We start from the raw sequence: 24,392 nt of genomic DNA on the forward strand, positions 1-24,392 counted from the left end.
AGTTTGAAGAGAGCCTGGAACAGTAACCTTGGGGAGGGTTAAGTACCTGCCTAATCTTGACCGGGCTTTAAATATGATACTTAAGGGTGTCAGTGTAAACATAACCCTGTGAGACTTTTCATTGCTGGTAGTTTTAGTGGGAATGTCAGATTTTAATAGGCATCACACACATTATCATAAGCCCAATATTTTACAAGGTCTCTCCCTCAGTGGTAGTATTATTTTAGCATTTCTGTCTTCTTCCTGTAACAAGAAGCGAGGGGAAAGGGAAAAGTGGGGACAGGTTTATCTTCTTTAGACCTATCTGAACATAGGAGTAAACTAATAATAATAATGGCCAGTCTTCGCGAGCGAAGATTTGGGAAAGGTCATTAACCCTTCGAGCCTGCGCAGTGGATTTTTTAGGTGAGACACAGCGTGCGCTGAACTGAGCCCACCCTTTAATCCTGAGGTTCATCTGCCGGGGCCGAGTGAAACTCGGACAGTGGCAGTGAAGGTCTCAGAACATAGGTTTGTTTAGAGTGACCTTCTCTTAGATGGATTGCCTCACAGGGCTAACGAGCTCCATCTGCCCGGGGGGCCGGGAATCGAACCCAGGTCGCAGCGGTGAGAGTCCTGCACCCTAACCACTAGACCACCAGAGGCCCCTATAGGAGTAAACTATTAAGTGAGTAAATAGGAGTAAACTATTAAGTGAGTAAACGTAATAGTTCACAGAATCATTGAGATTGGAAGAAACCTTCAAGATCATCTGGTCCACCTGTCAACCCAGCACCACCATAATCACCTCTAAACCATATCTCCAAGTGCCACATCCAGACACCTCTTGAAAACTTCCAGAGATGGTAACTCTGCCACCTCCCTGAGAAACTTACTCCAATGCCTGACCATTCTTTCAGTGAATTTTTTTTTCTAGTGTCCAATCTGAACCTCCCCTGGTGCAACTTAAGGCCATTTTCTGTCATCCTTTCACTTGAGACATGGCAGAAGAGACCTTTCAGGTAGTTGAAGAGAGCAGCGAGGTCTCCCCTGAGCTTTCTCTTCTCCAGACTGGACAACCCAAGTTCCCTCAGCTGCTCCTTATAGGACGTGTGTTCTAGTCTCTTCACCACCTTTGTTGTCCTTCCCTGGACATGCTCCAGCACCTAAATGTCCTTTTTTGAAGTGAGGGTCCCAAAACTGAACTCAGGATTCAAGGTGTGGCCTCACCAGTGCCAAATTCAAGGGGACAATGACTGCCCTGGTCCTGCTGGCCACACTATTGCTGATAGAGGCCAAGATGCCTTGGCCTTCTTGGCTACCTGGGCTCTCACTGGCTTCATGTTCAGCTGGCTCTCAACTAGTACCCACAGGTCCCTTTCTGCTGAGCAGCTTTCAAGACACTCTGCCCCCAGCCTGGAGTGCTGTATGGGGTTGTTGCGACCCAAGCGCAGCTGTGTGACAGCTCCAGGCTGGCCAAGGCCACTTCCTCCACCCATCCCTGCTGCCACGTTGCTTCACCTGTTTGTGCCTGGCCATCTTCCAGCTCCCACGTGAGGAGTGCCCTGGATGGAGAAAACAAAAAAGGGCCATGTCAACTGGAGAGCAGTATGTGCTGCTTTGGGAAGATCAAGACTGCTTAAATTAGAAGCACCAAGGACAGCCCTTGACTTGCTATTTCTGCTGGAAGGACAGTCAGGGTCCCTGTGCCCTGCAGATACACCAGGAGGAGTGATTGGGTTTCCTCAGCCGTTAGGTTACATTAACCAAGATGAAGTTTCAGTTTGCTCCTTAGTAGCCTGGCTGGGAAGTCAGAGGTGGATCTGGATGGAAAGCAGAGTCTTTGTGTTAGACACCGAGTTCTCCTTGGCCTGCCTTAGCACTGTGGATTTTCATGGTGCTTTGGAAGCGCTGATGAGGACAAGGACTGAGCAGATCACCCACCAAGATGGTGCAGAGGAATGTTTCCTGAAGCAGGTGGATGTGCGGGGTGACTGTTTAAGTGGAGCTTTACACCTTGTTGATACCTGTGGAGTCAGTGCGTGACTGGCTGAGTGACATGGGCACATCTGCACAGTTGTGTTCGGGGACTGAACAAGGATGTTTGATTCAAGCTGCAAATGAGTGAGCCTGATCTGTCTCAGGGGTGTAAGGACCCAGCGCTTTCCTTGGGGGATATTTTTGTCACTGATATTTTCAGAGTGTATCGGGATGTAGGTCTTGCATGGCCAGGTATCCACATCTCCTGGGGCCCAGGGTGGGGATAGTGTCAACTGTAACCCTGAGGGAGAATAGGCAAGTTCCTAACTTCCCTGGAGCCACCTTTCTGTTGCAAAATGGCCACAAAGAAACTGCAGGAGCCACCTCCCAGGGAATATCAGCCCAGAACCTCCTCTGCAGCTGGTGCTTCCTCTACCCCAGTCCTTTCTTGAATATCAGGCATTTGACCTGTCCAGGGGCTCACATTAACCCTTTCCCTGGCCTTGTGCACTGCTTATTTTCACATCCCTGGCTGCTGGATTTAAACTGGGAACCTGTGGTGCAAAGACAGTGACATTTATTTTTAGTCTGTGACACTGTGTGAACGTTAATTAGGACGATAATAAGGAACACAAACCTATTGGCACCCTTCTTGGTGGCTTCAGCGAGGAATCCTGGTGTGGTGACAGCTCAGCTGCTGCTCCATGTGTAAGAAGCTCACCCTAGCCAGTGAACATATTGAGGAAATAGGAAATATCTCAGTGATTCCCAACTGTGTCCATCTCTGGGAGCAGAAGTTTGTCATCTTGGCTGCTGTGTGCCAATGAAATGGAAACATTAGTTATTTATGGGCAAAATAAGGGCTGTTCTATTTGTGTTGGTAGTAAAATGTTCTAAGTGTTTGGGCAGCCTAAACACCACTGGTGGCATGGTAACCAGAGGAGCAAAACTTGGATGGCTTGGGATGTAGACGGCGCCGTGCTGGTATATTTGTAACAGGTTACAAATACACAAACCCAGAAAATACCCCCGTGGTTAAAAATGCTCAAGGGAGTGGATGTGCAGGCGTTTCTGGAGGTAACCTGAGTCCTGGTGAGTACTCTTGAGAATCGCTGAGAGTCTTTCCATTTATTTAAGTGGCTGCTTTATGGAATGATAGAGTTAATTTTGCAGGTAAATAACTTTTCCTTAGGGAAAGCAGCGTCACCAAATCATGAGAACTCATGGGGGCCCTCCCAGGCCAGGGTAGCAGCTCTGAGGCTGATCCCCAGGCTATAGCCTAGATGTTGTTAGGAATATTGTCACATCTGGGATAGCCTGTGCTATGTGCTGGTCAGATCCCTGTGCCAGCAGATCTGGAGAAGGAATAGAAGGATATAATAGCCGGGGCTGGCTGTGGCTGTACTGGTAAGTGGAGACAGGAGGAGCTTTAGTGCTGGTGCAGCTGCTTCCCTGGAATATGACAGGGTTTGCTAAAGAGGAGCCAACAGTTCAATTGCTTTACTATTCCCCTGATAATCAGGAAACCCCACAACATGGTAAGCTTCATCCTCTCCTGTCTTATTTAGTGGTAAACTTGAATAATGAAAACCAAAACCAAACCACAAATCCTACCTAATGTGATTATATAAACAAATACAGTCAGTCTGTTCCACAAATTACCTCCTGGGTTTCTCACCTTCTTTTGGCTTCATTGTCTTGACTGAGTTGAGCATCCCCTTCCACTGCATCGGGAGAAGGAGAAAATAATTTCAGTTATTTGTTTATGTTGTAAAAAACAATTGCAGCCCTACAATACGAAGATCCCTCATATGGATCTTCCCCAGTGCTCTTCCAGACACTTTCCTTGCCCTTCTCTTTTCCCCTCCTGCCTCCACTGTGTCCCTTTTGACAAAGAACGACCAGAAGCACATGTAACGATCCAGACTGGGGATTGCTGCTGCTGAGGTACCTAATAGGATTATAAGATTTTCAGCATTAATCCTTATCCTATTCTTTAGGCAGACTAACCTTTTCCTTAGATTTTTGCCTTCTGTTGCACAGTTATTTGACTCTTCAGTAATTTCTTTACAGCTGCTGTTCTGTCCTTTTTCAAGGCAACTGTAATTGGTGTAGACCTCCAGCATGGAGCACTGTTAAGGGCTGTCAGGCTGCTGTAGTTATTTGTTTAGTGCTGCAAGTGAGCTTTTCCTACCTCACTGATGGATGTCACCATTTCCTTTGCCTTTCCCCGTACCCCGAGGGTATGTGTTTGCTTTAGCCCAGCCTGTAGAACATGTTTCTGTAGCTTGAAATGTGGCAATTACTACCTCCAGCTCTGGGAGGTTTGCTGATCAGGATATCTGCTTCTGCACAGAGGGTAAGGGGGCCAAGGCTTTCCTGGGTACATGGCTCATTCAAAGGAGCTTTGAAAGATGGAAGTGGGTGGGGAGCGGGTTGAACTCTGATTTCCTAAGGAAATGAGACTTAAGCAGTCTGTTTTTCCACTGCTGCTAGTTTTTTGGATCCGCAAAGTGATTGTGGCCAAAATAGATGGGTCACAGAAGTCTCAAATATTAAGTTTCTACATTATTTCTGAGAATTAGCTGCTGAATAAGAGATTGTCTCATAGCAGTGTCCACCAGGAGGTGAAAGCTGCAGTGTTGACTCCATGGGTAGGTCCCTGATTTGGCTGGCCAGGCAGACAGTCGGTGCAAGTAACACCGGAGTCACAGCATGTGTGGGTCCCAGGGCAGCTGGCAGCTGTGGGAGGGAACTGCGGGCCTGTGCTGCGATTTTGGGGATGTGTGAGGAAAGCTGAAGGTCCTGTGGTGTGGTTCAGAAAACACCAGGAGTGTTGCAGGAAATTGTAGAGATGAGGAGGAACTAGGGAATGATACATTTGGAATTTTTATGACTGGGCCTCTCAAACTGTGGGCTGTCAGGATAACTGCCAGGGAACAGCTTGTTTTGGAGGTGATGGGCTGATTTGCAGTGGGGGGAGAGGAGCACAGGAGCCTCCAGGGTGTGGGAGAAGACACACAAGGAACAGCAGAGGAAGAAGCTGGTGGCACTGCAATCACTAAAGGAGAGAAGGGACTGAGGTGGGATGTGACAAAAGGCCAAACCAACAGCATTTAGGAACAGGCACAGAAAGCAAAGTGAAGTTACTTCAGCTTGGTAGGCCAAAGGGGTGGGGGAGGAGGGAGCAGGGGAGAAGTTTAAACACTGGTTCATCCCAATGGGGTAGAGACCACACAAGGGAGGTAGAAAAGAGACTTGGACAAGGAATGATTTCGTGGCCTGGGCAGAGGGACAAAAGATCAGCCTTGGGTTTGTGTATAGCGTGCAGGAGTGATTTGGCAACAGTCTGAGCACAGGGATGAAGGAAGGCAGGAATCAACCATAACTTGAATTACACAGGAAGCTTGGATGAGGGGGAAGCGAGAAGCATTGTCTTCAGCAAGGGAGAGGAACTGAGAGAAGAGATAGAGGATTGATGTGTGTGTTTGAATTAAATCAATTGTACTCAACCCTGATTCAAAGCCAAGTGAAGACAGTAAGTTCAAGAGACTATTTGAAATATCTCTTTGTGCAAGTATTTGTCTTTAAAACCTTGAGTATGCTCTAGAGAAATGCCCAGACATCTTTCATCTTCCATTTGTAGGGTGTGCCCAGAGGTTAAGTGATCCCAAGCCACATAGTAAGCCACAGCAGTGACAAGACTGGCTTCCAACATTCCTTAAAACAGTTTTCAGTCTGGTAGATCATAGCAGTAATAAATGTCCATATATGCACACAACACACCACAAGGCAAATCAGTGAAACTCTCAATCTCCAGTTTAGGGAGAGCACATCACCTTCTTAACTGTCCCTTGCTCTGCCTATGCAAAATTATTGCACAGTTTCCTTCCCTCACAGCATTTTTTTCTTAGTTTTTTTTTCCTCTATTTTTATTGTCAGCAACTAATTCTTTTCTAGTGATGCTTTAAACTGTTTTTTTCTTCAGGATCCAGTGACTTTCTGTTGCCAGCACAAACTGAGGAAATGAATATCAATCATTCAGTGATTATTTGCAGGAAATAAAAGCGTGAGATAGCAGTCAGCCCAGGCCAAGAAGGAAGGACAGCATTGCGGTGCTCTTTATAAGGAGAGCCAAAAATATTATCCATGTGCTCAGCTGTTTTCTGAATATTGTGGAGCTTTCTTCCTTTTGTGAGCTCTACTTTCTCTGGATTAGGTCCTGCTACGATTGAACTTGGAGTATTTGTTATTAGCCTCAGTGAGAACAGGATCAGGCCATTGTCTGTCTGTCTGTCTGTCCTTGCCTTAACCCGTTGCTGTTTGGTAAGATACTGCAAGGGACAAAAACAACGCTTGGTTTCCCAGATTCTCTCTGAGTGTTGGTGTCTGATCCTTGCAGATAGCACAGTCCCTGTGGGTGGAATAGGTTCAGAGCTGGCTGTTTGCTGCAAAGCTTTTTGAAGCAAGTGTGAAGCCTCTGTAAAATATTGGATCCCCTCACTCAGTAGTTGGCTTTTCTGAAGTCTTCATTGTGCTCCAGGTTCTGCTGAGCTATGCTACGGTGAGCATGATGAATAGCAGGCAAATCGCCTTCGGTCACTGCTTTGGAAATCAAGATGTGTGTTGGCTCACCCCATTCTTTCATAAATACCTTCTTGAGCTACGGGAAGTACCGTGGAACACCATATCCCAGAGTGTTAATTTTTAATGTGTTATGCACGTAATGGACTTGACTGTAATTGTGAGTCCCACGGCACACAGTCACTGCTGGCAGGAGGGAAAGGATGACTGCAGGTCTGTGTGGCTCCACAATTAGGGACTGAAACATTGATCATTTTCATTCCCAGCAGCAGTGGAAACAGTTGTATGAATTTAAAGCAAAAGCTTTAGTGGAAAAATGGGTACCTGCAAGCCAATAGACACCCCCCTGCAATCTATTAAATTTAGACTTTGCAGCATCATCCTCCTGCACTGAATAAAACCGACTGAAACCTGGGCAGGGCAAAGTGGTTTTGACAAGCCTATGCTTATGTCCGGAATAATCCAAGTGAATAAGCATGTAGGCAGTGATGCAGAGAGGAGTTAGTATAAAAAATTCTCAACCTTTTTTTCTCAGTAGTGCTATTTTTAACATACAGATCCTTATTTCTTTCTTACATGAAATCTTGAAGCTGACAGCATCCCTTTCAGACTTGCAAATGAAAGGAAACTGTCTGAAAGAACAGCAGAGCAGGGATTTTTAGGCCTGATTCTGTTGGTATATCTTGGTTGGCAGATTCTTCCTCCTTTGATGAGCCCAAATTGACTTTAGTGAACAGTGCAGGATTCTTCCCTTTATCAGGTTTAATGTAGGATAAGGCCTCAGCATTCAAACCCTTGTGCCAGGAGAACTTGGATCCTTCTTTATTGTCTCCCAGCATTTCAGAGTATCGAATAGAGGTGGAAGGGATTTTAGACAAATGATTCTCATTTTGCCCTGCCTCTGAAAGCAATACTCCTACATTCCTGGTGTCACAGTAGGTTGTTTTGAAATCAGATTTTTAATTTCCTTTTTAAAGTGTGGTGGCCTTGGTTTGGTTGTTTTGTTTTGTGTGTAACTCATAGGGTATGACCTATGGAGACCATTCTGAAAGGAAATTCATCCTGCATCCCTGCTCTTCATTCATGTCACTGGCAATAGTTTCTCTGAATTCAGTGATGCAAAATCACTCCTGTACTGTACTTAGTGCACTCAAGCTTAAATCAAATCCTAACACTTTTTACTAGTGCAAAAAACACATTTAAAACACAGGGGGAAAAAATAGTTCTCTGTGACAGGAAATCAATTTAATCCATTTATTGTTTATTTGTTTTTTTCCAGGCTTATATTTGGCACACTTTACCCCGCATATTATTCTTACAAAGCCGTGAAATCAAAGGACATCAAAGAATATGTGAGTAATGAGGTTTGTGGCTGTGCTGTGGGTTCGTTTTCTAAGATTGCTCCTCACCACATTGTGAAGGTGTTGCCCATGTTCTGGGAAATCTCATAAACCAGTACAAGGGGCAGACTGGCCTGTAGGTGAACTGACTGATTGCTGGGCACAGATCTCAAATAAGAAGCCTTGGGTTTGTGCTTCTGGCTCCTCTGCTGAGTGGATGTGCTCCCTGACAAGTGTGTGCCGTTCCTCTGATGGTGCGAGCTGAGCTATATACAGCCGACTTAAAAGGCATTTGGCATCCAGAGCTTTGTGTGCTCTCCTTTGTTTCTGAAGAGCAGCATAAATCAAAGCCTTTTCAAAAAGCCCTGAAGCTTTAACTGCTCATTCAAAACAAGGATCAGAGGAGGCAACTGGAAGCACATACGACTGAATCCTCAGACGGAAACATCCTGCCTTGCAGAGCGACCTATTTACAGGCAGGTCTGGCAGCTGGGTGTGCTCTCTTGTCCTTTTGCTGAGAAATCTTCCCTGGGCCCCGGTTTCTAAAGGCACATTGGGGCCATCAGGGAAAGTGATGTGTGGGAGAATCAAAAGCACTTGCATGCTGTTGGGGTCCTGTAGGATTTGTAGTGCCCTTCACAATCTGAGCTCTGTTGACTTCATTGAACCCAGCTCAGCCTCCAGATCTTGACTCTTCAATCCTCTCAAGATCCTAGGGATGACAAGCCCATTTTCTCCTCTGGGTAACAGCATAGATGGCTATCCCATTAAGTCCTTAGTGCAGGCTCAAACTGGGACTCATTGTGGCTGCTGAGATTTTTTTTTTAATCATTCTCCTCCTTCAGAAAATGATTTTGGATATTTTGAGGGTCATAAGTGTTACAGAGCACAGCAGAGACTTCAGACAAAATATCCCTGCAGCCCTTGCACAGCTATGCTTCTCAGGGTCTGTACACTCTTTGTTTGAAAACACTGGAGACGTGCATGAACATCCCCAAGTAGTGTCTGCTACTGGTACTTAATGTTTCCATAGTCCCTTTCCAGAAAGTATTTTGCTGAAGGGTCCAATTCCTGTTGGAAATTCAGTTGCGAAAAAGGAACTCACATCAGACGCATGAGGTCATGACCCAAATGTGAGAGCAGCTGATGTAAGACCTGGTCTGCACTTAACAATTGATTTTAGTTCAACACACCAGTTGTGGCAGTATGTCCATTAGGGTACAGTTAAAAAAAAAAATAAATGAAGTAATAATTTACACTGACAGTCAGAGCCTTCATTTTTTAGTCAAAACTTATATCACTTTAGGATATATTGTTTTCTGCTGGTAATAGTCATTTTGATAAATGTTGTTCTAAGCTGATCCAAGACCATCCATACCAGGTCTTGGTTTATGTTTTAAAGTTTTGCTGGCAGTAATGTCTGAGAGAGCCGTGCTGGCACTGAGGCTCTGAGGAGTTGCAGTTATGTAAAAAGCCTGGCAGAAGCTGCCCTGGGAAGACAGTGCTCTCAGGCATTTGGCAATGCCATTATTGCTGTAACACTAAATATAAATATACATATAAATCCCAGGAGAGCAGTTATGTAGCTGAGTGACTGGTGCTCAGGAAATAATTCCAGTATCTAAAGGGAGATGGGGAGAGACTACAGGTACTGTCCTCACTGTACAGGTACTCCTCCCACTGGGAGAAGATGGAGAAGCTGTTTCTGAGCTGGTGAGATCCAGATTTGTTGACACCTCCATCCTCCCTTCCCCAGAGCAACATCTGGTGTAGGAAACCTGCTTGTACTGCCTTCTTTCCAGCCTTCCCTTGCTCTATTGCAATTATCTCAGCCTTAGATAACACAGTCCAGTTCTTTAATTCATGGATTTTCATGGTTTTTGCTTCCTTAAGCTTTCCAACATTCCAGCAAAGCTGCTTGGGGAACTCTGTTTTCAAATATACCTAATTAAAAGACAGTTTTCACTTAAATTAACAATCTTTGTCATACTATCTCTTTGCAATCCCAAGAAGAACCAAAACTGCATACATCAGAATAGTTGAGCTGTGCTTCTGAATGCCATTTAGTGCTCAGAGACAAAAATCTCCAGATTCCTGAATTCCTTGAGATACTACAGTTCACCTGACCAGGTCATGGTCCCCAGAGAGTCCCTCTGTTGTTGTCACCCCAAAGGACACCATCCATGCATCAACCCCACAGTGGAGTTTCCCTAGCTGAACACAGAGACAGCACAGCACATGCTCAGACTACCAGTGTGAGATGAAACACTCTCACCTACGCCCCGTGTAAGGGATTTGAGCTAATGCCCTTGCCCTTATCCTTACCCTGTGCTCAGGGTGTGGATGGGAGCAGGCACAGCCACTCAAGTGCTGCACACTGGTTTAGGAATTGTAGTGAGTTGATTGTTCTCCTGAGCCCTGGATCATGGGATGGGCACTCACCTCTTTACCTCTTCCGGGCTATAGATATTATGTAAGTAATTACGTTTTATCTTAATTGTAGTTTGGCCAACACCCTAATAATAACAGCATTTGCCATTAAGATGAGCCAAGTGAGACTTTTAATGCCCTGTGATAGGGCTGTGGTGCTCTGCTGGTCAGTGGAGCTTCTGTAAGGACAGAGTCAGGCTACTCTTCTTCTCCTCAGACAGTCACCTTCCCAAGGCCTGTGGAAATCTGATGTGGGTTATGTGCTGAAGTGAAGGACACTCTGGCACCTTCAAGTCCACAATGATTGCTAAATACATGAGGGAAGGCAGAGGAGGGGTGGGTAAGAATTTCTGTGAGAGTTATTTTGTGCACTTGTGCCTCTAAGAGGTAGTTTGAGGCCTTTGGGGAAAAATGAACCAGCTACTGTTTTTGTTTCCCAGGTCAAATGGATGATGTACTGGATCATATTTGCACTCTTCACAACAGCAGAGACCTTCACGGATATCTTTCTTTGCTGGTGAGCACCAAAGGGGGGATCTTTGGCATGAGAGAGAAAGAAAATGGAAATGTTTACAAGGGGGGAAAAAGGGACACAAAGGTGCACTGACTCCTGAACACAGGGTCAACAGCTTCAGGTGCATAGAGGTGTTCTATCTGGAGGAGCCACGCTTCCTTTCCCAGTGCTGTCAGAGGAAAAACAAGAAAGAAGTGGAAGTACTCAGTGATATCTCATTAGTGAGAAATCATTACAGGAGTCTCAGTCCCTTCCTGTCAGAGAAAGGCACAGCTGATTGCCCCGTTGGATGCTTGCAGAGGTCATCACGTAAACAACAGTGGCTTTAGCTACAGGCATAGTTCTGGACTTGCCTGGCTGTATCCTACAGTAAATACACAGACTATGGGGGACAAGCACAAACAGCCCTGCAACACAGGATTTTTTATGTTGCTGTGTGGGTGTTGTTCCTGGGATGTTTTGCTGTTCCTGGCTAGGCTGGGTTTATGGTTTGATGGAGGGCAGTTAACAGTCCATACTGATGTGGGCTTTCTGGTGCCAGTGAAAGGATTCCTGGTCATCTGTCAAGACAAGAGCGCATAAATGCCCAGTTATCAGATTCAGTTCCTTAAATTTGGATGCTCAAGTATGAAAGTGTTTGTTGCTTGGTTGCTCTTTTTAGCAAGGCCTTTCTAGTGGAAAACAGTGAGATCAATTAGACTTGAGGATAAAAATTTAACTGCAGAGCATGGCCCTCACTTACAGGCTGTTCCTGCATGCCTCCAGTGAGTCTTCCAGACAAAGGGAATCGGGGGTACTTGGCAACATGTCAGATCTGTTGAAAAGGAGATAAAAGACACTACTGTCTATCTAATTTGCATGCAGATCTACCTCCCCTGTGTTCATCTGGAACTTTGGTTTTTGGAGGATGTATTATGTGGGTCTCTCAGGAGTTGTGACAGAGGGCTTGTCCAGCCTGTGAAATCAAGTGTGCTGTAGAGATCCTCAGTGAGGTGGAAGGCCAACCTGGCACATCCATGCTTAGAGTGGAGCATCACAGAGGCCCACTGGATCAGACCTGGCTGGCTCAGTGACAGTGTTGTGTAGCACAGCAGGAGCCTGTCTGGGTCCAGCTGGGCTGGGCCACTGCCATCACAGGTCTCTGTGCTGCTCTTGCTGGTCCCTGCCTACAAAGGGTAACAACTGTTCATCACACTGCTGGCAGCAACCTGCCTGCCCACATGAGGATGTTGCTGGCTGGCCAGTCTTGAGCTCTGGGCTTTGTGCTCCAGAAAAGAGTCTGGATAGTTTAATCTCAGGGTGTCCCTGACTTGTTGTGACAGGTAAAGCATGACCTGTTGTTGGTTAGTGTCCTCTGTATTTTGCTGTACTACCTAAAAGTCAGTGTGGATCTGCACAACAAAAGTTCTTGTAGTTCAGTTTCAGTCAGATAAGTGTTATCTTAAAAGGAGAAAGGCAGAGAGGTGAAATGTGCCTAAATATATCAATGAAATATTGATTTGCTGGTTTGGTCTTTGCTCCCTTACAATGACTGGGGATACTATGAAGGCAACGCCAGTGCTTTTTGCATGTAGAAAGCTTCTCTTATCACACCTAGAGTCTCTTCCAGACCATTAAATAATGGTCCTGATAACCAAGTAAAGATTCACCCACATGCTTAGTTGAGATGTGTGCAAAGGTGAGTGAACGTGTTCTGGTCTTTGGAGTCTTTGGTAGGCAAAAGCTGCCCTGAGCTAGACTGGCCAGTCCTTTCCTATGCTGAGCATCTCTAATTAAGGGCAGTGGTTAAATTGGGAGTGGACAGTAACAGCTCTTTTTCTTCCAGGTTTCCATTCTACTATGAACTCAAAATAGCTTTTGTAGCTTGGCTGCTGTCTCCGTACACAAAAGGCTCCAGCCTCCTCTACAGGAAATTTGTCCATCCAACGCTGTCTTCAAAAGAAAAGGTAATCACAGGTGCCTTGGTCCTCTCTGGGTGGAGCAGAACTACAGTGTGTTTACTCCAGTCTCTGTATCACTCATTTTCCTGGAAGACTGAGAGTTGCTGATTCTCTTCCTTCATCATTTGATCACCTCCTTTTGATTGGTGGTTTTGTTTTTCATGGTTGTTGTGTTTTTAAATCCTGGCATCAGTTCAGTGCACTCACATGTATTAACTCATCTTTGTGCACTTGAAGTTGGGAGGGAGGGGGATAAAAATACCTCCTGAGCTGCTTTGCATGTACTGGCTGAATATAGCTGGAGAACTATGTTGTGGCTGGATATGACAAATAGAGAAACAGGGTCTGGCAGCCAGGACTCCTCAACTTTGTTCCCAGCTCTGCCTAAAACATTGTGCAGCAATGAGACAAACAGCCCAGGCAGTCTAAAATGGGCTTAGCAAACACATGCCTGGCTGGGAGACATAATATGGTGAAGTAAGGCATGTAGTATGTTGAGGTCCTGGGTTAAAAAAATGTCTTCCTCAAATTAATGATGCTAATTATGGGAGGGGGACGTTACAGCTTGGATTGTTTGCCTGCCTAGGAGATCCCTGTGGCTGTGAATGGGGCATTGTCAGGCAGATCCATTTGGCTCATGTGAATACATGGGCCAAGTATAGCTATTGGTCACATATCAACATGCAAATTACTGAGTTTCCGACCTTGGCAGCTTTGGAAATGAAAGCTCTGTTTAGGCACAGGCAATGCATGAACAGTTGTATCTCAGTATCCAAGAAGGACAGTGGGGATCAGTCCCCTGTCTCTCTGCTTCCTGTGAACTTCTGCTTACTCTTCTCACAAGTAGTCTCATGCATTTTGGGTTGCCACCTCTTAGCTACTGGGAATAGGAAGAGGATCACTGAGCACCCAACAGCTCCTCACAGCCTCCAGTCCCCACTAACCCAGCAATCCAGCAGCTGACTACTGAAGTCATTGTCATCATTATCATCCAGACTCCTGTGTCTCGAGGGAGGGAGGGAGGGAGAGGGAAGGAACTTCTATGACCGTTTCACTGTATAATGAGCAGCATCAAAGTCCAGAAGCTCTGGGCCTACCAGTTCCATGGGCATTTGAAAGTGGGCACTGCTGTGATTGCAGAGATGACTTGGATACTTCTGTGACTACCAGTCCTGGACACAGGGCAATACAGCTTCAGCTGCCCAGAGCCATCATATGATTATTTTTAACTATGGGGCAATCCAATTTGTCTTTAGAGTCCATAGTTTTCAAATAGCTCGTGGTCCATGCTGCCCAGGTGGATCTCTTGCTTCCAGGACTTGTTGGTGGTGGTTGCACTGTGCAAGTTTATCACAATTTTGGGTCCCAAATTTCCATTCACAGAATAAAGAGTTCCCAAAGCCTGCAGTGGGAGTTACTTTTCCCCTGCAAACTTTTCTCTTTGCAAACACTGGCTGTGAACTTCTCTCCAGCCATGGTGGAGGCGATGGAGGGTACCTGCTCCTCCCTAAAAGATGACCTGGCTCTGCCAAGAGCACGAGGCTGGGAGCATAGTCTGAACTTGCCCTTCTTGTGCTTATTTTTCGTTTGTTTTGCTGTCTGCTGTGACAGGAGATTGATGACTGCCTCATCCAGGCAAAGGACCGGAGCTACGATGCCCTTGTGCACTTCGGGAAGCGGGGGCTGAACGTCGCGGCCACGGCAGCCGTCATGGCAGCTTCAAAGGTAAAGGTGCGGGCCAGGATGGTGACTCCTTAACATCTCATCTGCATCCACTGCCCACAGTAGCAACAGTGTGGAGGGGGAGAGGTGGTGGGCGTAGGGATCCTCCCACTGGTTTTGTATAGTGACCTATAATTTGTGTGTAATCCTGAAGTTCGTGAAAAAAGTTCACCTGCAAGGCTTACACGCAGCATGCCTGGTGTATAATTGTCTGCAGACATGTTTGTGTAAGAGTGAATGGGAAGTGGCATTAGTTGCTTTTGGGGAACGGGTAGATATTGTGTGAGTGGTCTCATCTGAAGGGCTGTATCCTGTACTCTGTTCCTGGCTTAGAGCCAAAGCCAGAAAATAGCTGTCATCTCTTGCTTGTTTGCTTGCATAAAAGCTGCCAGGACTTGATAACTGCATTTTGTGGTCCTGCCCTCTGGCCATGGGCTGTCATGGCTTAGGGTCGATGTGCACAGTGACTATATCCTTATCTTTGGGGATGAGACTTGTCTACAAAGCCTGTTGCAAAAGGGTAGTAGAAACATATGGGCAAGGTGGGTACTGTGTTAGAAACAATAGGAGAATGGGAGTTGAAAGAAATTATTTTGCTCTGCTAAGTGCTTTTCATATCACCTCAGGCACATCATTTTAGTATGTCTTGGCCTTTCCTTCTGCAAAAATGTGTAATACATCCTTAGGAGGCCAAATACCATGAAGTCTATAAAGCCTGTTGAATGCAAGGTATTACAGAAGTGGGGAGCCCAAGGGGTGTGCCACGTTCATGTGGGATCACAAGCCAAAACCAAAAATTACCTCCCTTTTCACTGCCAAGCATCATGCAGACTGTGGTTGTCAGGCTTGGTACAGTTCTTCTCCTGAACTGTTGTTCTTCAGTGGGAGGCTCTGCTGACCCAGGGGCTGCTAGATAACCCAAACCCAGACTGAAACCTGGGATAAGCATGGAGCTAAGGCAGAGCTGTGTATCGTATGCCCAATAAAACCACATTTGTGTGATGCCTCCATGGCACTTAACACTTTTGCTGCTGCCATGGAAGCCTGAAGAAGTCACACCATGGACATAAATAGGCTCTGGGAATGCCTGTTTTGCAGCACTGCCTTTGCTCTGAGCCCCTTCCTACAAGGAGCTGCAGAATCTCTGTGCTAGAGCTGTTTTTAGGACACAGTGAGAAACTATATGTGAATCCCAATGGAATTCTGGCTCCTGTTTGGGTAGCTCCTGAATATGCGAAGCTCAACAGTAACCCAAACCCACAGCACCAACCTGTTTCTCCAGCAGGACTGCAACAGTGTTTTCATCAGCTGTGGAACTGGAATGAACAGTCAGCATCACAATTTTACTTCCCACTGTTCTGCTTTTCTGGTGTTTTTCTTAAGAATCTCCCTGCCCTGAAATGTGGCTCCAGTGGCAAGGGGGAAGAGGGGGAAGAGTCTCCATGGTATAAGGAAGCTGTTGTCTTGCATGAGTTGATGAAGCTCCCCATTCAGTGGTGGAAGAAAGCAACCCTGTGACTCGTGTGGTATTGTTATATTGCACATCTGCCAGCCCAGCTGGAGAGAAAACTGTTAAGGCACTGAAACCTGTAAATGGATCAGAAGAGTCTTTCCTGCACACTATTTTGGGGAGGGGAAAACAACATGTTAATAAGACTGAGAGGTTGTTATTGAATAGATTGATTGAGTTTTACACCAAAGCAAGGAGTGTTCATGTATTTCCTTCAGCCTTGACATTTAAATTACTCTTGGGTGTCTGAGAGAAAATAGGACTCCTGGCTTCCTTTATTGCTTCGGCTTGGGGCCTCCAACAAGTTGCTGGTTTCTGTGTGCCTCAGGGTGCAGACCCAACAGAGAGGGTGAGCCTATCTGACAACTTTCCTCCTCCAAAATGGAGTAATGCTTCTGCTCCCAGTGTGCACCAGCACTTTGAACCTCCTCAGATTATCTCAAATATGTCTCAAGTGCCTGAGCCAGCGTAAGGGAAGGGATGGAGCTGCGTTGTGAGGAGTATGGCCACAGGAAAGGAAAGCAAGATCATCCCTTCCTGGCCATGGGAAGCAAACGGATTAACTGTGCTGCTCATGGAACTACACCCTTGATACATTTACACTCTCCACGGTGTGATGGTCAGGAATGGTTAAAGCAACTTCTGTCCCTTGCCCTTCTCAGATGGTATGTGCTGTCTTTCTGGCAGGGAGAACTGACTGGTGTGAGTTACAGCCTGACGTGTTGCAGTACAGAAGTGCTGAGCTGGGGTTCCTCAGGTATTCAGGATGTGATTGGGCAGGTGTGGACATGTCTCCACGTAGCTGTCCCTGCTGCTGTGGAGGGAGCTGTTTCCTGGAGAGGAGTGATACAGCAGGCATGGGTGGGAACAGTTTCTGTTGCCCTGGTTTTCAGCTGCTGTCAAATATATGTCAACGCCCTTACTTGCTCACTTGAGGAGATGTAACAGAGCCAGATCGTCCTGCGTGAGAGAAGTTTAAGTGACTAATTATCTGGAAAACACTTTGAGCAGGCAGATGCCAGACCAGACTGAAGTGAGTCCTTAGGGGGAAGTTTCCATGGAGGGAGGAAATAGAATACTATTTCTGAGGCTTATCATGACTTTCCCAGTGCCAAGATTTAAGGATATCCACCTACTCTGTGGTGAGTGTTGAGTGTAGATGGGAAATTGAGTCCTTCATTTGGGTTCAGCCTTTAAAGGATTGTGTTAAAACTGGAACCTCTAGAGATGACCATCTATTCAGAAGCACTGAGCTCCTGCAGCTCCCATGGAAAACGTGGCTTTTACCAGCAAGTGAATGTGAGGATTATTTCCTGCTTCACTTGGATTAATGGATGAGGAAAAGATGCTTTTATATTCGGAAATGGACTCAGACTTTGCAAATCAGCATCTTCTAGTGGCAAAACACAGTGAGCTTCTGGGCTGAAGGGGTACTCTGTACAGACCTGTTTTCAGTAAATTAGCTTAAATCTACAAGCTCCTGTGCCTGGACATGAGTTTCCCACTGTGGATAGCCCTGTCCTCTCCTTTCTGTCTGAGCTGTGGTAACTGATCTTCTTGTGCTCCCACAAGATCCATCATAATCATTTGTCTTTCATGATAAGATCTTTGGGCAAGGCCCATCTCTTCATTCTTTTTATCTGTTATATTTTTTTAATCCATTCTGTTTATCATTTTTATTCATGCAGCACAATGCATCTGGCTCTCTGATTACCACTTGTGTGTGACATGCTGCTACTTAGATATTTACTGCAGGCTGAGGTGCTGCAAGCTGTGCACAGCCACACCTTCCCTATCTCCAATCCCCTGGCCCCTTTCCCTTTTCTATCTTAAATAGCCTAAGGTTTTAGTTATCCAACTGCAGGCTTGTCCTTCCCCCTCCCCCTGCTCCCTTTCCCAGCTCTGTTTTGTTTTGAAGCCACAGTTGTGCTAATGCTGGCACAAACCTCTGCCAGGTCGTTTTACAGGCTGAGGAGCTGCCAGTGTCCCAAGCACCCCGAGCCTGCCCGGCTGGCTCACTTGGGGGCTTTCTCTCTCTCCAGAGAGTCTATTTTTGATGCTCACTAAGCAGACAGAGCACTGGATATCTGGTCTTATTACCCGTGCTAGGGGCTCAGCAGAGATCTTTTCCCTGCCCCCAAGCAGCTCATGTCCCCACCAAGGAGCATAATCTCATTTGGGGCTCTAATCCTGTCCTCATCGCCTGGTGATTCTATCCCATGTGGTGACTTCAAGTGGGTCAGTCCTAAGTGGTGGGATTAGATGACCAAGCAGTAAATCCTGCTGCACTTTTTTGTGTTTTCAATTATTTCCAGCTAGTTCAGCCATTCCCACTCCCAAGGAGCCCTGGGCACTGGCTGCCACCATCTTTCCAGCTCACCTCTGGGGAGGAGAGAAGCAGGAAAGGATCCTGCTTTTGGACCACAGTGGAAAGGGAGCAGCAGCAAGCTGTTACAGCCCAAGCAGTGGGGCAGCTACAAGGCCCTGGCCAGGCAGTGAATCCATCAGATGGATCCTGGGCATAAGTGGGATTTTCATTGGCACCAGTCAGGTTTCAGTGTAAGCAGCTGGGACGTGTCCGCAGCGAGGAGAGGTGCCGATGCCTTGGTGGGAGCACCAGCCTTCCCCAACACACTTGTATGTACTCCCTTGCAGCCACCATGGTCTCAGCACTTCTTGTCCTCCACCTGTCACCCTGAGCCTCCTACAACCTGCTGCCTTGCCCTGTCCCCAGTCCCCAACTCTTCTATCCCTGCTTGCCTTCCCTGCCCGACCCTGACACTGCCTCCTCTGTCTCTACAACCCATTCATCACCGGTTTTACGCCCTCCCCCGCTCTCTGACCCTCTCCTTCAAGCTCCTGGGATTCCAAGATCCTGTTTGAATGTATCCTTATTCCCCACCCTGAACAAACCAATTCTGCCAGTCAGGCCAGTGTGTTTCCCCACCCTGATTCCAACCACTTAACCATCCCCAAATTGCAACCCCAACTCTGCTTTTCAAAGGAGGTCCGCAAAAAACATCCCACTGCCAACAGATCAGCAGATCAGTGTAACCCAGGGGTCTCTGGCAATGTTCCTTCCTCTGCCTTTCTCCTGCCCTTCTGTGGGCAGGGCAGGGACTGGTGCAGAGCAGCTGGTGCTGTGGCCCGTTGCGTGCGCCCTGTGCACAGGGGAGTGGGGCACAGCATGGCGCTGGCAGTGAGCGCAGTGCCTTGGCAGGAGAAGATAAATGAGGTGGAGGGAGCAGACACGCATGACTGGTGTCAGTGAAAAGCCCATTTGTGCCTAATAAGTCTGAGAAACAGTCCAGGAGCCTTTCATGCGTGGGGAAATATGGCTTGTGGTGCTGCCGGAGCCAGCAGTCACTCCGGGTATCGTTAAAAGGAGCAGGCACGCGGACAGGCGGGAGGGGCTCCCTGAGTGCATCCTCCTCCTTAGCTAATGCTCTGGAGTGCAGCCTCAGCACTTCACAAACCACCTGTCTGGGCCGGCATGTCACTCCTGTTTCCACTTTTGGACCTCATCTTCCCCAGGAGGGTTGCAGCTCCACTGCTTTAGGGGCCCAAGAAGTTTATCATGAAGTTTCCCAGTGTATTTGCTGTTTTTTTTAAACCAGGGCACTGGAAGGGAAATGCTGGTGATGATTTAAGTTTTTTCCTCTGTAGACAAACAGCATCTTTTAATTAATTTCTAGTATCTGGTTGGTGTAGCCAGTGCAACTGCCTGAAAGTCAGTATTTAGATCCCTAATTTTCCATGGGAATTGAGACTTTTTTACTGTGGGAGTTTGGAGCAAAAACTTGAGTGGGAGACACACGCTGGCTTTTGTGGCATGGCAGTGGAGAACTGCACTTCTACTTGAATTGGGAGAGAGGGAGGCAGGGGGTGGGGAGCATCCTTTCCTTTAAGACGCTGGATAAAGCCTCTTTGTAATGATTAGATCCAACTGCTTAGAGGGAGAGTGTTCCTGTGCTTACTGAACACATGGGAGCACAGTTCTGACCAGTATACTTAGTACTGTGCCTGTGATGGTCACACCATGTGCCCCAGTCAGTAGCATGGCCAAGAGCTGCACAAGTCAGGAGTGATTTAGAGTTCACAGTTTGAGAAGCCTTTGGGGACACATTAGTGTTATCTCAGAGGGGCTGAGCTTGTTGCTTTTGAAAGCAGCTTCCTTTAAAGGATTTCCATTTGGGATCCAAAATCAAAGATCTCATGACTGAGCTATGTTGCACCATTAAAGAGGAACTACAAATTGCTTTCTTGAAACGTATGGTAGTGTGCCACTGATCACAGTATTTAGTGAAGTATTCTTGTCAGGGTGTGATGTATCTTTTATTCTGAAGTCCTTAAGAATCTGTTTTTCACAGACCTATAAAATCCCAGTGCTGTTGAAGCTACAAACCAGGTAACCGTTTCCAGTTTCCCTTTCTTTTTGGCTCCTTGGTTGGTGTCTCAGAGAAGCAGACAACAGTCAGTGAATGCACAGGACAGCAGAACCAAACAATAAATTTGTACAGAGAGACCAGACTGGGAGAAACAATAACAAACAGTTCCCAGGAGAGGAAATGAACCGCACAAACAAAAAGGGTGGATGAAAATAAGTTTCCACCATGAACATTAACGTCAGCTGGTTTCCCTTTGAGTCTCTAATACTGTCTGGCATCTCCAAACCAGGTAGTTGTTCCAGACTAGGCACGGCACGCAAGCCCTGGCCATAAATAAGGATGTTGCTTGTAGGATATTTGTGTTCATATGGTGGCAGAGGCAGTTCCCTTCTTCACTCAGGCCTTATGCTGATGGTTTTGCTCGGGGCCTGCCTGCAGCCAGATATGATAAAGCTTCTGTGTGCAAACTTCTGCTCACTGCCATGAGTAATTCCCCAGTGTTACCCTACTGCTCGAGAGACCTGTCAGTCACCAGGACTAAAATGACTGCCATGTATCCCTCAGCTAATCCTTGTCTAAATTAGTCATTAGGCCAGACACTGGGGTTTCTCCAGTGGGAAGCATCAGTCAAGTGCAAGGAGTGGAGTGGCAGCCCATTGTGTTTATAATCCACTTTACTCTTTAAACACACTTAGTGGGTAACACCTTGTCAGCCGGGGTTAGGGAGTGGTTTCTCTATCTCTGTGGGAAAGCTAAGGAAGGGAGAACCTGTGTTTAGAGGTGTAGTCCACAGGTGGGTGTCCCTGCTTTTTATGTGTATGTGAGTCCCTGCACATGGTGCCCAGTGTCACGCTCATGTCTCACCTTGATTACTTATGCTTCAAATAGACCTTATTCTCAAAGCTTTTATGTGTGTTGCCACAATGGCTCTCTTTTTTTCCTTGCTAGGTCTCTCAGCTACTTCATTTACCCTTCTATTTGGACCAGAAAAAAGGGCAGGTAATCTGCTGAGTGCTTGCACTAAACCCTAACTAATGTCTGCTCCCTGTTAGACTAGTTTGAACTGTTTTCAGCTGAGGCTGGTCTGAGGCCATGTGCTGTCTCCTCCCTTCCAGTGGGTAGATCCTGCAGTGCTGAGCTTTAAAAGCCTGTCCTTGATCTTATCAGCAAAATGCCTTCTAAGTCCTCTGCTGGCAATCAGAGAGAGTCCAGCAGCCAGGCAGGGAAAACACATCTAACTCAGGTGGTTGCTGCTGCTGCATTGGCCAAGCTGCTGTGTTTGCTGTTGTGTTCTCACTAATGGATGAAGGGAGCCTGTCTCCCACTGCTCTGATCCCTATGAGGATGGTTGGGGTTGCAGTGGAACTTGTGAGGCCAGGATCTCTTACAGGTCTGGTTGGGGCAGTCCTACTGACATTGTGGGAACATGAACTACACCTTGTAGTGGACATTGGCAGGATGGAGGCTGTAACATGCATGCAGACATGTCTGCTAGTGTGGAAGAGAACTACTAACCACAGCTACAGCAAAAACAGGGGAGAACATTAACAGGTTTAGTATTGTGCTGGAAGTGTGCTGAGCGTGACTTAGTGTTCCCTAGTGTTCCCTTGCTTGTCCATTAACTTCTGATCCTAAGATGCAAAAGGCCAGGAGGTGCCATCCTGCTTTAACAGTAATTGTATTAAAAGCTTCTCTTTTGTGACTTGGCAGCTTTTGGTTCCTGGTTTGTTTCAATTCAACATGCTGTGTCATAGTTTCCACAGCTGCAAAATGGAATTTGTAGGTATTAGAGGTGTTATGAAGCCTAAATAATGTGTACAGAATTCTTTCATATTTTCAGGCTGAAGGAATGATAAAATCTAGACACTGTTATATGTTTATATTTAGATTATATTTAGTGGGACTGTTATATAAATGGCAAATTTTTAAGTTACGTGCTTAAATTTATTTACTTTAGCTTTAGCTACCTATGTATATGGAGTATTTATAATGAATAATTCCATTAGGTGTAAACACAGTTTTTCCTATACTCCTAAATGCGTCTCCCTCTAAAAAGCTTTACTTCATGTATGAATGCAGAGAGTAACAATAGAGAGGTAATGAAATTAAGACAGTTCCAGCTCTCTGATGGAGTACCTTTTACAGTGCCTGTCACTATGCAGTGTCAGTTGTTTGAAAGGATCAAGATTTCTGGTCCAGGCAAGTACAGTTTACATCAATGTTTGTGTTCTGGGCCCACAGAACTTGATGTTTGTTTCTGGAGATGATGATGATGATGTCTACAACGTGTAGGGGAAGGCAGTGTTCAGGTTGCTGGCTTTAGAAGCTCAGTGTTCTGTCCTACTCTTTTAATCCAAAAAGAGAGAACATGCTAGATTTGGGGCAGGAAGGAATGTCTATACTACAGCTGTCATTTTGACTAAAGCAGGCAGATGTACCTAATTTAGTTTTAGATTAATTACTCTGTCACAGGGATGGGAGCTTTAACTTCCCTTAGAATCACAGATGAACTTCTGCAGCTCAAATGTCCATGTCTTGATGGGTAATGCCCCAATACCACTGGTGGTGTTATGCATCTAAATAAGGTTGATACCAAGTGATAGCAGTGACTGGGAAGTGATATTACTGTGCCCTTTCTAGTATTTGTCTTTTATCCTATTCCACTAGCACCGAGCTCTGGCCCTGAGAGAAAGAGCACTGTCCCTATATGGACCTTGTGAGGTTGGTAGATCCTGGGGGAAGAAGAGGCAAAGGAAGCCTGAAGAGCTCTGCTTTCAGTTTGAGCTGTATCTTCTCTTATGGGGCAAACATCCCTATGGGCAAGAAGATCAGATGAATTTGGAAAGAACAGAGAACCTCTTCCGACTTGTGGTCACCAGAGCCTCACGATCTAGCAAACTCACTGTCTACAAAATCAGAAGTGCCATGGGGACTAGGAGAAGCTGGGTGAGGTAGAAGTTGAGTCTAGGCAGGGAGTCTTGTGCTCTGGGAGATGAAAGCTGGGTCTTCCAGCACCTCATCATGCTTGTATCCTCTAAAGTCCCCAAAACACAGGTCCCACACTGCCAGCACAGTCATCCTGACAGGGTAGTTGGTGTTCAGTGAGGGGAGAGAGGGAGATGGTGTCATCCATAGTCCTATAGCCCTCCCAGTCCCCATTTTCAAAGGCTGTATAATAACATTTTGCTGTTTTGCTGTTGACACAGCTACTGTCATGATATTGCTGCTGTCACACTCTCCTGGACAAAACTAGCCTGGATATGTGTGGACATGCTGAAAACATGACTGTGGCCTGCAGCCTAGGCATAGCTTCAGGACCTGGATCCTCTCTCTGTGCAGACACACTGTACTGAAATTGCTGGGATATCTCTCATGTTTGTAGCAGTTGGAAGAACACTGGCATGATTACAGCCAAGACAGTAAACAAAAATCCCCCAAACAGCTGCTCTTCATCTTCCACGTGATTGTTTTAATGAAACACGGCCCGAGACGTGTGCTGTGCTAAATCTGTGCTGTTCTGAAATAAAGCTATTAAGTTGTTTTTTCCTTTTGCTAACAAATGATAAGTCTTATTGTGGAATAATAAGTGTTACAATTGGATAAAGTCTTTATTTCTAAAACATATAGCTGCAGCAATGCAAACCCTCACAGTGCTGGCTTTTCAAATGTTTGTGATTTCATATACAGCAGCTGCTTATCTGACAGGGAAATTAAGGTTGGTAAGAACATTCTCCATTTCACCTTGAAACCATCCTGATTCTGTGGTAATTACTGTTATGTTTCTATTTTGGGTCAGGTAAAAATGTGGTAACTGGGAGAGAATTGTGTTACATTGTGCCCTAGGAGCAATTAAATCAAGTCTATCCCTAAAAAGACTGAAGGTGCAGAAATTGGAAAAAAATTAAATGAAAGGGAAGCCTGTAGGTTTTCACAGATGTTCAGTGCCCTCACTCAGCCCAGTCGTTTGCTGTTCCTGCCACTGCTGAGATTTGGATAAACTGTTTT

At 46.1% G+C, this 24,392-nt stretch overlaps 1 protein-coding gene across 9 annotated transcripts in view; it reads left to right on the forward strand.

Annotated features, from left to right (window-relative positions):
* The window catches only part of REEP1 (receptor accessory protein 1), a 68,980-nt gene that overhangs the window by 19,544 nt on the left and 25,044 nt on the right, over positions 1-24,392 (forward strand). For 7 of the 9 annotated variants that reach the window (XM_017835238.1, XM_017835243.1, XM_017835241.1 and 4 more), the window contains exons 2-6: positions 7,823-7,895; positions 10,754-10,830; positions 12,653-12,773; positions 14,379-14,492; positions 21,336-21,386. In XM_017835238.1, coding sequence (XP_017690727.1) covers positions 7,823-7,895; positions 10,754-10,830; positions 12,653-12,773; positions 14,379-14,492; positions 21,336-21,386 — 436 coding nt within the window. Of the gene's footprint in view, positions 1-7,822; positions 7,896-10,753; positions 10,831-12,652; positions 12,774-14,378; positions 14,499-21,335; positions 21,387-24,392 lie in introns of all 9 variants that reach the window. The other 2 variants (XM_017835240.1, XM_017835239.1) reach the window with 2 other exon arrangements.

Source organism: Lepidothrix coronata, unplaced genomic scaffold, assembly GCF_001604755.1.
Source record: "Lepidothrix coronata isolate B3197 unplaced genomic scaffold, Lepidothrix_coronata-1.0 Scaffold252, whole genome shotgun sequence".
Classification (NCBI taxonomy): domain Eukaryota; kingdom Metazoa; phylum Chordata; class Aves; order Passeriformes; family Pipridae; genus Lepidothrix; species Lepidothrix coronata.